The 18557-nt window shown below is 40.6% G+C and overlaps 1 protein-coding gene across 1 annotated transcript in view; it reads right to left on the reverse strand.

The window, feature by feature from the left end:
• Positions 1–5372: 5372 nt before the first annotated feature.
• The window catches only part of LOC140731455 (uncharacterized), a 32796-nt gene continuing 19611 nt past the window's right edge, over positions 5373–18557 (reverse strand). Inside the window, exons 2-5 of the mRNA XM_073052947.1 lie at positions 11453–11532; positions 9024–9515; positions 6850–6928; positions 5373–6301 (exon numbers count right to left, since the gene is read on the reverse strand). Coding sequence (XP_072909048.1) covers positions 6875–6928; positions 9024–9515; positions 11453–11532 — 626 coding nt within the window. The 3' untranslated portion in view covers positions 5373–6301; positions 6850–6874. The remainder of the gene's footprint in view (positions 6302–6849; positions 6929–9023; positions 9516–11452; positions 11533–18557) is intronic.

The raw sequence follows: 18557 nt of genomic DNA on the forward strand, positions 1-18557 counted from the left end.
ATCAATGCAAACATACAGATAATATACGTTGTCAATACTAAATCTAAAAGTGCGGGTATAATAATAATCAATAAGAAATAGCTCTATCGTTGTCTAGGGGATAATGTATTGTTGGATGGAAATATAAAAGTCACTCAGTTCATTCAGGCTGCAGCCTTTTGGTTGTCGCTGTGTTGCACTTTGTTGGACAGAGAGAGAGATAGGAATAGAATGGGAACAGTTACCGCTGCGGGTTTTCCAACCTTTATGATTTCGATCCTTCGGGAGTCCCGTTGGGGTGGCCGTTCACTTGTGGCCTCTCCTTTAGCTAAAGCCATTCTTCCGTGGTGAGGCTGCCAATCCCAGGCAAAGGGAAAGGACGCACGCGAGCCCCCCACCGGCTGTCGCTATTAAACGCTGTCACGGGATTTCTAGCGTTTCTCCTGGTGCGTCTCAAGGGGTTGTTCCCCAGACCCTCTTTTATCCTTACTCACGGGGTCTCAGATGTCAATCAGGTTGGGATGATGCAATCCCTCAACCAGCCCACTCTGGTCATCCCCTGAGGGCTTCAATGAATAGTACAGTACTCAATACACAATTCCGTCTCCAAGAGACAATAGCCGTTATCAATGGTTCCATCTTGCTGAGGCCAGGACACATTCCAAACTCTGTGTGTTCTGGACGTCTCTCTCTCATTTCCTGGGTCCCAGACCCGAATTAATAGCGATCTTGCGATTCCCAAAAAGGAGGGGGTTACTTTGTACCCTTCGGCCACTCAGAGTTGTGGCACATTCGTAACAGCTTATAGTCTTATTATCCTATATTGATTGGAGCAGCATGAACATTTAGAAACATTAATGAAATGAATCTAATGTAAGGATGGACACAGTGATATAATAAATGTTGTTATTTCCACAACTAAACTCCTTAGCAGGATTGGGAATGTGAAGCAGGTGTCTGGTGAATTTTACAATGCAAGTTGAAAATAATAAAGGTAGAAATGTCATGAAGCGTTGCTTTCAGAGTTTTTTCTTATCATCTCTGATCCTGGACAAGGGTGATTATTAAATTGGGTGTTAGGCATCTGCAGCCTGTGGAGGAACACAGCCATCAGATATATAGATTTGCAAAGAGGTGTTGATGAAATGTTGGGGCAAAGAGGTACAGTAAAAATCATTTCATTTTTTGGGGGAAAATTATCACTCAGAGGACAAGAAACTTTATTTGGCAGTTGTGTCATAATTAAAAAAAACATGGAAACAGGCCTTTAGGCACAACTGATCCATGCCAACCAAGATGCCCCGTCTAAGCTTGTTTTATTTGGTATTACTTGCCAAGTAAACTTCCAAATGCTTCCAATTCATGTACCGTATCTGTCCAACTGTCTTTTACATCATGTTGTAACTGCCTCAGCCACTCCTTCTGGAGCTCATTCCACATCTATACCACTCTTAGTGTAAAAAAAATGCCCCTCAAGTTCTTAATAAATCTCTTACATTTATGACCTCTACTATTTAATTCCCCAAACCTGGGAAAACATTGAGTGCATTCACTCTATCTATGACCCACACAATTTTACACACCTCTATAAGATCACTTCCCATTCTCCTTTGCTCCAAGGAGTAAAGTCCCAGCCTATACAATTTCTCTATAATTCAATCCCTCGGTTCTGTCAACATCTTTGCAAGGCTTTAATGCACTCTTTCCAGTTTAATAACATCTTTCCTATAGCAGAGTGACCAAAAATGAACCCAGTATTTCAGGTGTCCTCACTTCCATCCACCACTTCTCCTCAACTTTCACACTCAGCAGCCTGAATTATGAAGGTCAATGTGTCAAAAGCCTACCTTACCACCATGTCAACCTGCAACTCCACGTTCAGGGAAGCATGTATTGTACCCCAGGATCAGTTGGTTCTACAACACTCAGAGAATCATAGAATACTACAGCACAGAAACAGGTCCTTTGGCTCACCTAGTCCACGTTATACTATTACCGTATTCTGTCTAGTCCCATCAAATTGCACCCAAATCACAGCCCATATCCCTCCCATCCATGTACCTATCCAAATTTCTCTTCAACATTTAAACTGAGCCCACATCCATCACTTCTGCTGGCAGCTCATTCCACACTCTCACCACCCTCCCCCTCATGTTCCTTATTCTCCTTAAGCATTCCCTCAGAGTCCTGTCATTCACTGAGAAAATTTTACCTGGATTTGACATGTAATGTGGGGTAATAGTTTGATTGGTGATTGTTTACATCAGCCCATGATAGGGGTTGGTTGCTTAGGGACTTCATAAATTTCTTTTCGTTTGGATGCTTTGAATGTCACAGTAGCACAGGAGACAGAGCTGCTGCTTCACACCAAATTCAACCTGGGTACAATCCCACTAGAGTTGTCTGTCTGGATTCTGCATTCTTTCCTTATGATTATGTGCATTTCCTCTGGGTACTCCATTTTCCATCCATCCCAAATAGACACAGATTGATAGGCAATTTTTGATAGTGAATTACCCTTGTTTGCAGTGTTATGCCGTTGGCCCCCTCCTTTGTGAAAATCGCAAGAACTCTAGTTAAGGGGGGGTCAGCTGACCCAAAAGAGAGAGACGTGCGGAAGACCACGTTCTCCCAAGAAGCAGAATAACGGTGACTTTGATTATTGTCTCATGGAAACCACGTGAAAAGCCCTCGGGCAAAGTGGGCTGGTTGAGAGAAAGATCGCATTACCTGCAACTTGATTGATACCTGCGATCCCGTGAAGAAGTATAAAGGCGGGTCTGAGGGGAGGACCCTCAGATGCACCCAGCAGACACGAGATCGATTCCCGTGGGAGCGGGACGCCATTTTGAAGGAAGCCACGTACGCTAGATTCCGACTTTGAATCTGTGGCTAAAACCAACGAAAGACTGCTTTTAAAATAACAACGGGGAAGTCTGCTCCCCTGATTCCAAGGATTTGCTCTGCCAAGACGACGGGCAAGTGTGCATCTTTTCTAAATTATAAAGGAAAAAGCCTGCAAACTTCTGAGTGACTCTTAAGACTTCCGTTGGACTCAGTATTACCCCCTAGACAACTGTAGAGCTTATTTCTGATTGATTATGGTTACACCGGTGTTTTAGATTGAGTTTTGATGATTTGAATGTTTTGTATTAACCATACGTTTGTGCCCTTGTTGAATAAAACGTTTGAAAATAGTAGCATCCGACTCAGCTGATCCATCTATCTTTGCTGGTAAGTTACCTGGTTACGGGGTTTTCGTAACAGCAGGAGAATGGTAGAACGGGGGAGGTTGATGGGAAAATAGGGTTAATAGTTTACATTAGGAAGTGTAGCTACCATTAGTTCAATGAAGCATATGGTCTCCTTTTATGTTGTAAGGAGATATAGATTCCTGTGAAGTTAGTAAGCTTGCAGCTTTGTTTTTGTGTGGTTCACTCACTATAATGATTAGTTAACACTAGAATTGCGCCATCTACAGGTGCGATACCTTTAGCAGATTCAGCAGTGTTGGTTTCTGAAAGTTTGGGTGGATAATCAGAGTACTGGCTATCCACTCACTTATGTAGTGATGAAGCTTTCTCGATTGTGTCTTCAGTCTTATTTAAATTGAGCAGTGAGCTGGCAAGTGCCATAAAGCCACCTTGAATCAAGTAAATTGAGTCAGCAGTATTATAAACTGTGATGTTAGAGAGCTATGCAGCAGGGGAAGCTGTTAAAGGACTTCTGTCCTGTGCTCATTCAGTGTGAGGCCCATGATCTCATCTCTCTAATTGTGGCGCAGTAGTGCAGTGAGAAGAGCCACTTCCCACAGCTCTGGAGATTTGCATTTAATGCCGACTTCGGATGCTGTCTGTATGGAGCTTTCCTCTCTGTGACCGCATGGGCTTCCTCTGGATGTTCTTTCCTCCCATGTACCAAAGAATATGCAGGTTAGTAGGCTAATTGGCCACTGTGAATTGTCCTTGTTGTGTAGGTGAGAGGAAGAATCTGAGAGGAAATGGTGCTAATGTGTGGAGAAATTTTTTTTAAAATTGAAAAAAAATTAATAATGTATTAATGTAAATGAACTGGTGGGAACATGTATCTGCTTCCATATTGTACTGTTTCTGCCCAAATGTCTGCAGTTCTCACAAGGACCATGTGAGTCATCTCAGAGGGCACAAATGCAGAGCAAGTACAGTATGTCATCCTTTACCCTAGGGAACTACCTAACAGGAATTATTTGTGATGGGTGGAATTTATGACAACTTTTTGTAGGATCTGGAAGACCACTGTTGCTCAAATATGGTTCACAAAAATATCCAACACTTGGTTGCAGCCTCTTCAATTCTATCGTCCCTTTGGGCAATTTGGAAACTAGTTAAAACATGTGATACTGATCTTTACATTGAAAGTGATCTATTGACTGTAGTGAACTAAAGCTTCAGAGACCCAGCAGAAAATCCCATTTTAAAATTCTGTGGGCCACGCCAATGGCTGTAATTTGCAGTTTAAAAGCTAACAAAAAATCTTACTGCACTAATTAAAAAGGTTTCTAAAATACTGACCTGAAGCCAGTATCAGTTTGAGATATAACCACACATGTCAGTTGTAGTGGTTCAAGTCAACAGGAAGACTTTGCAAAAACAAATTCCAGTAGAACTTTGAAGTCTGTCAACCAGAATTGAGATAGAGAATCTTCATTTGGAGATAAACTGCTTCTATTGCTTTTACACATCTTAAGTATTTGTATCTTTAAGGTATAATGAGGACAATTGTAAAGGCTGCATGCAGGAGGATATTTTTTTAACCATTTTGTACTTCTGTCATTTGAAGGAGGATGAGAAGAAGCTCTTGTTGAAGCAAGATGAGGAAGGTATTTCCAGACGAAACCAACAACATAAAATGTCCCTGCCAAATAGGTTCCTAAACTCAGAACCTCCATTTGTGGATCAATGCCCACAGGCTCTGTTCTAGGATGAAGTTACATCATCTGTTCGGGAGCACCTGTAACACTCATCTGCTGGTCCGGGAAGCCTTGGAAACTGGAGGTGACAGGAGGGAGAGCCATAGTAAGGGAGGCAGAGAAAGCAATGTTGCTCAAGGGAAAAAAAAGTCATGACTCAGAGGAATCAAAAGACTCAGCTTGTTACAAAGAATGGGAAGATAATGGAGATGGATGGACTTTTAGTATCATCATAAATATTTTAGAAACATTGCATTTCCCCTCCCCCTCCTACTTTCAAATCTCTTACTATCTTTCCTTTCAGTTAGTCCTAACGAAGGGTCTCGGCCTGAAACGTCAACAGCACTTCTCCCTATAGATGCTGTCTGGTCTGCTGTGTTCCACCAGCATTTTGTGTGTGTTGCACCAAATCTTTACCTATTTTTTTTTATACAGAATCACTCAATAAAATATAACACATTTATTGTCACATTAAATGACTTTAAACTACAATTAGCCCAAATCTTACACAATCAGATGTTAATAAAAGGTTATCTATTAACAAACAGAGCTTAACATAATCCTCCCCATTACAAAGTAACATTGGGCTATGAATTGACCATTCTAATGTATAAATGTTGATCCTTCAATTTATTCCCACAATCTCTCACCATGAAATGCAGTAATTCTTTTTCTTAATATTCATAAGATGAATTTTAAAACTAATCTAATGATTGTTACTGTAATTTATTTCATTATCATTGTTCAGCTGAGTTCCTGTGATTAAAACCCTTCCTCTGTACTCTTACTTATCCTCAAAGCTTCCTTAACACACTAATTTGAAAGAGGCCTATAGAGTAAAACGATGCTAATATAAATCGTTTGTCATTTGCATATTTCAGCGACTATGGTTCAGCATTCCAACTTTGCTTATACATTTTTTTCCAAAAGTTCAATATACCAAGAAGTTTAAAATCATAGAATGAATGTTCATTAAGGTGATAATTTTAAATATTACCAATTGAAATATGTAATATATTTAATTTCTCTTTTCATGACAGATGTCCGAGGATATCACTCCCTACTCAGTGTAATGACAGAATATTTTGCTTTGAACAATTTTTAACATTAAATATTTAAATTATTATTTACTTTAACCAATATTTGCCTAGGAATTCTAAGATCCCACAAGATGCTCTAAATGGGAATGGTGGCTGATTTGATCATTGGATCCCCACTGCATCTCTGTTTGTTCTTGGGTCAAAAGGCCATGAGCTTAGCTGACCAGGTGGTGCACATTCTGAAGTTTAAAAAAATACCGTACATCTCCTGATTCTGTATTTTCAGACTGGTTGAATATAGCTCTGCTTTCATCAGGAAATGGAGTAAGTGGTGCTGGGAAAAATATAAAAAAAAGATATTTTTTTATCTGAATCTGAACATCACTGGCAAGACATCATTTATTGTCTTTCCTTAATTCCCTTGAGATGGTGACTGTGAGCTGCATTCTTAAGCAATGCAGTTCTTTTGCTGAACATACTCCACATTACTGTTGAAAAGGGGGTTTCAGGATTTTGGATCCCACAGCAATGTAAAAATGGTGATCCCCACCCCCCCCAAGTCAGCACAGTATAAAACTGGAAGGGAAATTTATGTATTGTAATGGTCACATATACCTAATTTTCTGTCACGATGGAGGTTATACATTTGGGAAGAGTGAGTAAATACAGAGCTTTTTAATTTGTTTTGTTGACACTGAATTGTGCAGGGACTGTGTAGAAATTACATAGTTGATGGGTGCCAAGCTATTTTGCCCTGGATGCTTTCAAGCTTCTTGAGAGTTGTTGGTGCTGTATTCATCCAGGCAAGTGGAGAATTTTCTATGCCACTCCTGACTTGCCTTATAGCATGTAACATTCTTTGTAGGGCTACTGTATATTTACATGGTATGGCTAATTCCATTTTCATCTACTTGTATATGATTGTACTGCCTCCTCTGGTTATAACGGTTAGTTGATTACCCTGAAATATGATAGAAATATATATTACTATCATAGATTGTGATAACAATGAACAAGAAATCACAAGTTAATATTTACCCACATACAATGTACAAGAGATCATAAGTTAATATTCACCCATTTAATGTCTTTTGGTTCGAAAATCTTTCTCAGCCAAAAGAATGAGATGTCAACCTCTCAAATGGTAAATGAGAAGTGTCAGGGACTTCTGCTGTGTATTGGGACTTCAGTTACAAGTCTCACACTTACAAGTTCTGTCACTGAATCAACTAAGGCGCTTTAAGCTAGGCTTCTTTATTGCCCATCCAATCATAGCTCCTCTGTGCAGAAATACACGGATCTTTCCAAGGATTTCTCCTGGGTATTCTTTTCTTCCCTGCCTACATCATGGCCTTGTGACATCCCCTGCAGATAGGCTGTCAGATCCCATCAGTGCAGTGATGAACACTGGACACTTGCTTTGGTTTCTCCTGCAATTTCAGCACTGACACAGTTAAGCTGTTCACAAATTATGCTCCTGACCCCGTTTATCACTCGTTTCCAATACTGAAAGATTGCAGTTCAGCCTCATTCATGAATTTTTCCTCCCTTATGTGTGACTATTCCATCACCTGTGCTGGCCAGTCTTTCAACTTCCAAGATCTGAATCTTAGCACACCTAAAACTTTAGCTTCCAAACTACAGTCTTCTGCTCCACTAATGATCTACTTTTGTGACAGTGAAGGAAGCCATTTGGTTCATGCTGGCCCCTGACTGAGCAATCCCATTAAGCACTTTCCTGGATAGCCCTACAAGTTATTCTCTCTCACATTTCCATCAAATTTCCTGCAATTTGTTTGCTACTTGCCAGGGACAAACCCTTGGTAATATAGTCAGAGCAGAAGTCAAGGATCAAATTCTAAAGTTCATAATGACCACCATCCTTTTCATCTCTGTAACTAAAGCCAAACAAACATTAACCCAGGCCCTCACACAATCATGAGCTCTTTATTTCTCAGATTCTGGCTTCCGTACCTTCCTGGTTCACAACATTGTTGACCTTGTGCTCTAGAACAAGGAATTGGATAATTGGAGGGATTACATATCCATCATCACCATTTTCAAAATATACTATTTGATTCGATTTCTATCTCCATTTTCTGTATTGAAGGTCATTTATATTAAAGCAATATACTATAAATTTAAGTTTGCTGATGACACCACTGTTGTAGGCTGAATCAAAGATGGTGATGAATCAGCATATAGAGAGGAGATTGAAAATCTAACAATGTGGTGCCGTAACAGCAACCTCTTAATGTCATTATTGACTTCAGGAGGAGGAAACCAGAGGTCCATGTACCTGTCATCAGAGGATCAGAGGTTGAGAGGGTCAGCAACTTTCATTTCCTTGGTTTTATCAATTTGAAGAACCTGTCCTAGGCCCTGCATGCAGTTATGAAGAAAGCACAGCAGTGCCTCTACTCCCTTAAGAGTTTGCAAAGATTCGGCATGACATCTAAAACTCCGACAAACTTCTATTGATATGTAGTGGAGAGTATATTGGCTGGCTGCATCAGAGCCTGCTATGGAAACAGCAATGCCCTTGAATGGCACATTCTACAAAGAGTAGCGAATATGGTCCAGTCCGTCACAGGTAAAGCCCTCGCCACCACTGAGCGCATCTGCATGTAGTGTTGTTGCAGGAAAGTAGCATCCATTGTCAGGGTCCCCCACCCTAATCATTTATTATTATTCTTTCTTTTGTATTTGCACAGGTTGCATCTTCTGTGCACCGGTTGAACACCCAAGGGTGCAGCCTTTCATTGATTCTATTATGGATTTATTGAGTATGCCCAAAAGAAAATGAATCTCATGGATATATATGGTGACATATATGTAATTTGACAACAATTTTACTTTGAACTTTTAAATACTAAAGAAAGATATTAAAGGTCTTTTCCTGAGTTAGAAACCAAATTTAGTCCTCACGAATGCGAGCATGGACAAGTAAAAAGTTATTAACTTCAAACAAACTGATCAATTCCTTTTAAGCAAACGAATCAAATTAGGAAATACCTGCTGAATAATGCAAGATATCAAAAAAGAAATATAGCTACCTTATATTTTGGTTTTGGTTTGGATTCATGCTCTATAATTTTAGTCAAGACAGCAGATGCAATTTCTTTGGTTAGGCTTTTTGTAGGTTGTCTGGTACTGGCTGGGTAACCACTGGCAATATTACTCACTGCTACACCACTGCCAGTGTGCACCATGAATGTTGAGGAAACCTGTTGGTTGGCCATATATGGTGCTAAAGGACGTTGCTGGGCGACCACGCATGATGACACAAAGGACTGCTGGTTAACATAGGGAGGCAGCATTGGAGAAGGAGCTGCAACATTTTGGATGGTACGGGCCATTGACAGAGCAGCAGGAACTCTTTGGCAGTTACTATACTGGGGAGAGACACAAGCAAGCTGAGGTGTGTTTGGATATGGCATATGTGGCATGCATGATGGCCCTTGTGGGTATGGTTGGTAGTTGGTCTGATATCCAAAAGTAGCATTCATTCCATCACACTGGGGTTTAGTGGGATAAGGGGGAGAAGCCTGAAAAATAAATCAGAGTAATTAACAATTTTTAATTATTGTAATCTGAGTCATTGAGAGATAAAACACAGAAAAAGACCCCTCAGCCACCATGTTCACAGTGACCACAGAACAACCATTTTGTAAAGCAGTTTTTAATGCCTGAACTAATTTTATTCTCCCCACATTCTCATTAACCAAACTGCCACCCTCAACCTCTCACCTATACACGAGGGTCAATTTATCGTCCATCACCATTCAACCCTCATGCTTTTGGGATTTGGGAGAACATTGGAGCACTTAGAGGAGAGCCACGTGGACACAGGGAGAACAAGCAAGATTCATATACCACGCTTGAGCTGAGATGGTGGAGAGGTGAAGCAACAGCTCTACTGGCCATGCCACTGCGCTGCTCTTGCTACTTGCTGTGTAAAATTAGTTTGGCTATTGCATTGCATGGAAACAAATTAGCTTCAGGACTAAGCTAAGAACAGTGCAGCATGTAATGTATGAATCTCAGAATCAAGAGCACTATAGCACAGAAACAGGGCCTTCAGCCATCCAGCACAAGCCAATCTGTTGTTTTCCCTAGTTCCATTAATCTGCACACGTCAAACTTCTTTTAAATGCTCTGGAAAAGCCCAAAATTCAGGAGCAAAGTAAATGTGGCATTTTATACAAGCCAACTGTTATTCCATCACAGGCCCATCTTACTACTGCATTTCTTTTGCAGCCCCACTGAACGGGCAGATTGTGGATTAAAAACGGGAGGAGGGTCATGTAGGGAGTCAGTGGAGGGATAGAGCTATCCAGTACAACTATCGCTCCTCTGCAGGAACACAAGGTTAAAGTTGACTTAAAAAAAGGTTCCAAAGCTATAAAGTTTTGAAAATAAAGCTCAAAAGCCTAAATTGATTTCAATAGTTGTTCAATATCGGAAATCAGTTTAGGCTTTTGAACTTAAATTCTTTAGTGCTCCAAACCAGGTATAAAACAGAAAGGCCGAAATTTGCCTTCCAATTTTATCAAAATCATCAAACAAACTGAATCAAGGATTTAAAATTTGTCTGTGCCAAGGCCAAGAAAAAAAAAAGAGGACAGGCAGTCAATTGGAATGGCATTAGGTCACTAGCAGCTTGCGGTTGTCTTGCACATTAAGGAAGAACATCGATGCTTCTTCCAACAAAGCATAGAAGATGATGGTTACATGGGGAGAATGAAAATAGGTCTGGGAGAAAGACGTTTGAAAGTTGGTGCAGACTCAGTGGGCCAGAGGATCTGCTAATGCCCCATGACTCCACAATTAAAGATTTTAGAATGTTTTTGAATAGCTTCCAATAGTTACAAGGATGACAAGTGGGACTATTGAAATATTTATTGGATTTCTGCAATATATAAAATGATCACTAATCTGGATCCTCTTTATTGAAATGTTGCTCACAGTTATTGCCCTGATTAAATTAACTCTGCTTTGATTGCCTATGTGCATTTGGCAGATGTTTACTAAATTAATGTTTACACCGAATTGATACAACAATGTTTAATCTACAAATGTTCTGCATGTGTGACTATATTAGGGAAGGGTCTGGAGGATCCTAGAACGCAAAATGTATAATTGATGCTGTTTGGCCATAACTTTGTGCTTATATCACATTGCTTCAAACAAAAATAAAATATTTTGTATACTTTGTAAAAGATTTGTGATTCTAAATTAAAATATAAAATTGCAAGAATTAATCATACTATATTTTGAATTAAATGTGAAATATTTTTTGTTTTTAAATGAGGTTAAGTTAAAAAAAAATATATCTACTATTTTGTCTTTAAGATTTCAACATGTTTTAATTAGTATCTTGCATTGAATAGGGAATTTTTTTGCCAATAAACATACTAATTTTCCAATCAAGACTAAAACCTTATCCAAACAGCAGAGTAGAGATAAATCTTTAACAAAGTACCTCAGAGTAAGGTGGTGGGTTCAGACCACACGGGGGAGCAGAGTTCCCAAAGCATCCAGTGTTTGTTGTAGCACAAATACCTAAACAGCAGAACCAAAATATAAATACATTTTAACATTACTTCTATAATACTGCTGTAATATCCAGCCAAGTTTTTGATGGCTAATGAGATCCATATGGAACCACATTATTTTCCTACAGGTGGGTCAGGGGGTGGCTAATTGATAGGCACTTTGTTATGTGGTTCATTCCTACTGCTTCTTACACAGCCCTTCAGTGCACTCCTGATGCATAGCCTCATGGTTCCCAATACCATACAGTATGCTGCTTTTCAATTTTATCAGAGATTGCTATTAAACTAGTGGGATTGTTGCATTTCTTTAAGAAGCAAAGAACACTGTTGAATCTCTCTCTTTTTCCACATTAGATTTTGGAATAGAAGTTCAGCTTCAGAAGTCTGACATTAGACATGTGAACAATAAAGTTGTCCAATGTAGCTGGCCATAGATAACCAGGATCTCAATGCTAGGGATGTGAACCTGGGAGAGGACACTGAAAGAGGATTGAAGATTTTATAGAGACAATGTTGATGGTATTTTTCCAGTGCCCAGATGCCTGCTTATGGCTAGTCCAGGTCTGTGAAAGTGACTTGGCTAAAGCATTGATAACAATATATTTACTTATAGGCCATTCTTTGAAAGTGTCAAATGCAGTTTTCAAAGAAAATATTTTCTACTTGGAGTGGAGTCTGCCATTATAACGATTCTCAAGATATTGTCAGATAAGAGGTGGGGCTTTCATATCACGTTGATACAATGAGGGGTACACAAATCAGCTGGAATGCTAACAGCCAAGTCTGGCAGACCTCCTGGGATTGGTCAAGGTGTCTCCTTTTCCCATTATATTAAAGCCTAGAAGTTAGATCAAAAGGAATCTCATTTCACTTCATATTCGGAGCATCATTTTACGACACCATTAGAGAAACTAGGAATGTTTTTAGAATGAGCAGCATCCTCTGAATCAGAGCTTACAGAAGCCATCTTGGTTGTCCTGGGCCTATAGAACATAAAAATTTAACCTTTATTATTAGTGTGCTTTTGCTGTACCAGCAATAATCTCACATTCCCACAATGCACTCAGCCAAACTACATGGATTCATTACTTTGTTTAAAGGGAATTCTTCACACTTAACTCTCACCAGTTAAGAGATTTTATTGTGGTACTGATAATTACAATTGGTACAGAAGGCTTTATGGCTAGAAATTGAATTTCACCTATTTTAGTTTTTCCCAAAAAATGTACCACAGTCCATTTCTCCGGCCTTCACTAAACATCGGGAAATTGCTTTAAAAAGTTCATTTAAAATAATGTGTGTATAGATTACATCCAGAATATTTCAAAATAGTACCTATACAGTTCCAGGCAGGACCGCTTCAGCTAAGCGCATCTGCCCACCCTTGGCCACACAACATTCACAGAGAGGGATCAGCCCTTAAATACACACTCTCTGTGACAGCTGGACAGCAACACACTGTGACTGCTACGGTGGAGAGAGACAGCTTCCAGACGCACTAAAGAAATACAGAAGTTCTAATAATTGAACTGCAAGGTAGGATAGGCGTCTTATTTGCTGGGAAGCAGTGAGGCTGAATGACTCTCGAAGATGTGCAGGACTACAAATGGAGAAGCTTGGCAGGGAGTGTTTTGAGTGAACCTCGCTGGGAGGAAGAATACCTGCAGCATGGAGAAACACTGCAAGAAATATCATCATCTGACGAGATGGTTCGAAGGCTATTAAGTACTGTTCTCTTACACAGACATAAACTAACATGCAGTCTCAAAACCTAGAAACAGTAGGAATAAGAGACAGATACAGCAGGGTCTTTTAAGACTCTTAGATAGGTACCTGGAGCTTCGAAAAATAGAGGTTGGACAATTCTAGGCAGTTTCTAGAGTAGGTTACATGGTCGGCACAACATTGTGGGCTGAAGGGCCTGTAATGTGCTGTAGATTTCTATGTTTATTCCAAATCCACACCCTCATGCAAACTACCACCTCCTATATCAACACAAACCTCACTCCAATTTACATGCCCCACCCCACACACTCTCTAAGGTGGAATTATAAACATCTCTGAAGACAAACTGTCAGCTGACATATTTTATAAACCTACTGATTCCCATGGTTACCCTGACTATACCTCTTCCCACTATCTCCTGTAAAAATACTATTCCTTTTTCTCAGTTCCTCCGCCATGTTGGTTCACAGGATACAGCTTTCCATTCCAGGACATCAGAGGTATCCTCCTGCTTCAAAGAATGGTGTTTCCCTCCCTCTACTATTGATGCTGCCCTCACCTGTATCTCCTCCATTTTCCAAACATCCGCACTCACCCCATCTACCTGCCGCCTTAACAGTGATAGAGTTTCTCATCCTTACCTACGACCACACAAGCCTCCACATCCAAGATATCATCCTCTGCAATCTCTGCCATCTCCAAAGGGATCCTACCACTAAGCACAGCTTTACCTCCTCTCCTCCACTGCATTCTACAAGGATCTCTCCCTCCGTGATTCCCTTGACAATTCATCCTTCCTCATGAATCTCCCTCCTAGCACTTATCCCTGCAAGTGGCCCAAATGCTACACCTGCCCATTCACCTCCACCCTCAACTCCATTCAGGGCCTCAAATAATCCTTCCAGGTAAGACAACACTTCACATGTGAATCTGCTGGGGTCGTCTATTGGGCCTTGTGCTTCCAACATGGCCTCCTCTACACCGGTGAGATCCATCATACATTGGGGGATGGCTTCATCAAGCATCGTTGCTCCACCCATCAAAAGCAGAACTTCCCAGTGACCAAGCATTTTAATTCGGATTCCCATTCTCATTTCAACATGTCAGTCCACGGCCTCCTCCTGTGCCAAGACAATGCCAGCCTCAGCGTGGAGGAGCAATACCTTATGTTCCATCTGGGTAGTCTCCAACCTGGTGAGTTCCTCCAGCATTTTCCGTGTGATGCTGTGGATCTGCAGACTTTCTCATATTTAAGAATTATAAACAGTTTGCTTAATATCCTTCATCACCCCTCATTCATGCTCGGAGGAAATGGAGAAAAGCTACTCAGGAGAGGGAGGTTATTGTGAATTCAGCAATTAGCCTTGTCAATTATTACAATCACTTAAACAAACCTTAGTCAGAGTCTTATGAGGAAGTTCTCGCATGATTATGAACTTTACTGGCTTGAGCTCTCTCTCTCTACCCTCTGTATGCCAATACTGTATGATCAACATGTTGTGACATGCATTATTCTCAACACCCGTGGCTCCAAGGTTGGCCAGCATCAATTGATGCCTAGCAACTGTCTAAAGCCTCAAAGTCTCTACCAATGTTTAGATCAGCAGAGTGAAGCTGATACAAAGGAAGTTTATTTTGTGTCTATTTTGCATTTAACAAAGGTGCCAAGTAAGGAAATAGATTTTGTTCAAGCAATTTACACTATATTCAATACAGGTGGAATTGTATTGCAGGACAAGAAAGGATTTGTGCCTCACCTGTGCTTTTTCAGATGATTAGTGGTGTACTATGTTGTTATAAGATTTGCAGAGTGCAGTATCACCTGGTTTTCCTCGAGGTATCATATTTTACATGATCCATATGATTCACAATAAGTCCCATGTAACCAGTACCTGCTTCCTCCATTAAGATGATTAAGAAACAGGAGCAGGGATGGCCTTAACTTATCTGACATTCAGTAACCCATAGCAGATCTGATCTTTGCTTTAGTCCACTTTACTGCCTGATTCATAAATCTATCCCTTGACCAAATGATCATCCTAGAATGTGCTGTTATGTTTATTTTGTTATGGCATGTCAGTTATGGATAATCTAAGCTTGTTAGCTTACATTTCTCAAGTTTGTAAAGTACTGTGCTGCTGCTGCAAAAGGTAATTTTCATAGTATTCATACCCTGAGACAATGAACTTGAGCAATAATTCAGCCAGACAGTTCTCAGTGCAACAGCATTCTACAGATTTACAGAACTGTGCAAAAAAAAATCTTCATCCGTGTTCGGCGGGTATCCACTCATTTGAAACTGCAGGCCCTTGTTTTAATGCTGGTTTAATGTTGGGTGTGTTGATCAGAAACATCCCACTACTGCTGTCACCTTGTCCGTCATGCTTCTGTTACATCCCATCAGAGATATTTATCCGAAGTGCGGCATATGCAGGGCCCTTAGCATTGTCAGCGAACCCTCCTATCTGTCCAACAATCTCTTTGGCTCCCCTCCCATCGGGCAGGAATTACCTTAGGATGGGAAGCAGTTTCTTCTCCCAGGCTGTGAGGCTACTGAACTCCCTGGCATATGAATCTCATCATGTCTGAAACGCCAGTCGTATTATACTTTTTAAAACTTGTATCATATATGAACCTTATTATTTGTTAATTTATTTGTGGTGATATTACTTTACGTGTTCCATGTGTGAGTTATATTTACTGTGCTGTGCAGCTTGTTCCGGAGGAACATCGTTTCGTTTGACAGTATGCATGTGTGCAGCCGAACGATGATAAACTGAAATTGAACTTGAACGTTGGCATCATTTGGCCCTCAGAGCCAGAGGCTCGTTGCTCTTCTTCATCTGACAGCATCTACTGACTTTAAATGGCAAAACAGTGCAGCACGCAGATGATATTGGCTGTAACCTATGGGCCAATGCAGACAACACATTCTCAACTGCAAGGGACCATTATGATCCAACTGTCAAACAAGATTTTCCTTTCAAGGATCCTTGTTGATCTTGCCTTATCCTGTTATTGAATGAAGGTTTCAGCTCAGGTTGTGTCAGAATGGGCAGGTGTGAGCACAGCATGAGAAATGAAATCATTTGGTACACGCCTGACATCAGGAAAAGGGCAGATGGGCTCCTGAGTGGATGCTTATTTTTCTTTTAGTAAAATCAAAATTGGGTTACCGAGCCATCTATTCTTTAGTAGCCCATTAAAAATGAGTAAGACCATAAGATATAGTAGCAGAGTAGGCCATTTGGACCATCGATCCTGCTCCTCCATTCAATCATGGGCTGATCCAATTCTTCCAGTTATCCCCACTCCCCTGCCTTCTCCCCATACCCTTTAATGCCCTGGCTAATCAAGAACCTATCTCTGCCCTAAATGCACCCAATGACTTGGCCTCCACAGCAACACGTGGTAACAAATTCCACAGATTTACCACCCTCTGACTAAAGAGTGTCTAGTTTATAGAAAATAGTGTCCATTAAATGGGTCAATTTTGGATTGCCAACAGTAGCTAGAAGGGTACTACTGGAATCTTTGCTGGGGTTTCAGCTACTCAGCCTACAAATATACTGTAGTTAAATTTATTGAGAATACAAGAGGCTAGCAAGTTGTGAGCTGGACAAAACCCCCCAAACAGAAAAATAGACAAATTAACTGAAGGGCCAAGAAATCAGCAGATGGTGTATAATATGAAAAATGAGGTCAAACATTTTAGAAAGAAGAATTAAGCAGCAAATTCTTATTTAAATGAAGCAAGACTATCATATTGAGCAGCACAAAAAAGATATATTGGGGTCCTAATACATAAGCTATACAAAAATTATAATTCATATACAGGAAGTTATGGCAGTTAGTGGAATGTTGCCCTTTATAACATGTGGTGTTGAGTATAACAGTAGGGAAGCTTTGAATTACTGGTATATTCCTGACAGCCCACACCTGGACTACTGCAAATAGTTCTAATTTCAAAAATTAATGAAGGATATACTTCTGTGAAGGTAGAGCAGGAAAAGCTCACTAGATTGACTTCTGGGACCAAGCATGTGATGTTTGAAAGGAAGAATGAGGGAGCATTTTATTTAAACACAAAAGGGTTGACTGGGGTGGATGCTGAGAGGAAATGTCTGCGAAAAGGGATATTTAAGAGTATATATTTTCAAAATAAAGCATCATCCAATTCAACTAAAGACAAGGAATTTCTGCTCCGAGGACTGTGAACCTCTAATTCTCTGGCCCAGAAAGCTGCAGGAGGCAGAGTTATTCAATGCTTTCAAGGCAGAAACTGGCAAAGAAAATATAAGGGAGTCAAAGAGTATTGGGAGAGAGTGAGAAAATGGGACTGAGGCCAAGATAAGATTCTTTGATGTTATTGAATGGTGGGACAGGCTAGGGGAGCCAATTAGCCAACCTGTGCTCATACGTCTTATGTTCTGTTCCCAGTGAGGCAGATGGCTTGAAATTTATGTTTGCACTCTAGTGAGTTGCCTGCAGAGCTGTGATCTGTTCCAGCAGTTCAACCAAATGTATCAGATGAGTCAAGGAACAATTTCCATTCAACCACAGGCATCTCAATTAAAGCAGAGGCTTTTTATATCCAGAGCCCGAAGATGAACAAAACCTCAAAATTTTCCTTCAGGCTAATATCTAATCCTGTCACTTTAAATTAAGATTTCTCTGACCACATCAGCCTATATATATATAAATAAAATGACATTTCCCAGATGTGCAGGTAAAATGTAATTGAGATAATGATGATTTCTCCCTCCACACTTGATTGGGATTTGAGATGCGTCCCAGCTATCTAAATTACTGATGCAGTGGCATCTGTGGCTGATGAGAGTGGCATTCTCTGTTGCAGAGGTTGCATCAATAAGTGGTACCAACTCTGCTGGAGATGCAGCAATCTTTTCTAAGGGTCCAATTGCCCTCTGACGCTTTCAGGAATTCTTCCTTGCACGAGTCCAGGGTGTTTCTCCATCTGGTGTGGCCAGCTGCAAGCTCCTTCCAGGACTCAATGCTGATGTCCAGTGCCTTTTATGTCCAGCTTGCAGACATCTTTGTAGCACAGTTGTGGGCAGCCAGCAGTTCTCTTGCCTGAAGCCAGCTCACTGTAGAGCAGACCATTCCCCAACCATTTTTTATACTGTGGGCCAATACAATTAAGCAAAGGGTCCCACGACCCCAGTTGTGAACCCCTGCCATAGAGGTCTTTGGGGATGTGGCCATCTTGCATGCAGTAGACATGGCCCAGAAAGCACAGCCTATGCTGCATGAGAAGGGTGTGCACGCTAGGCAGGGCAGCATGAG

Source organism: Hemitrygon akajei, chromosome 8 (assembly GCF_048418815.1).
Source record: "Hemitrygon akajei chromosome 8, sHemAka1.3, whole genome shotgun sequence".
Classification (NCBI taxonomy): domain Eukaryota; kingdom Metazoa; phylum Chordata; class Chondrichthyes; order Myliobatiformes; family Dasyatidae; genus Hemitrygon; species Hemitrygon akajei.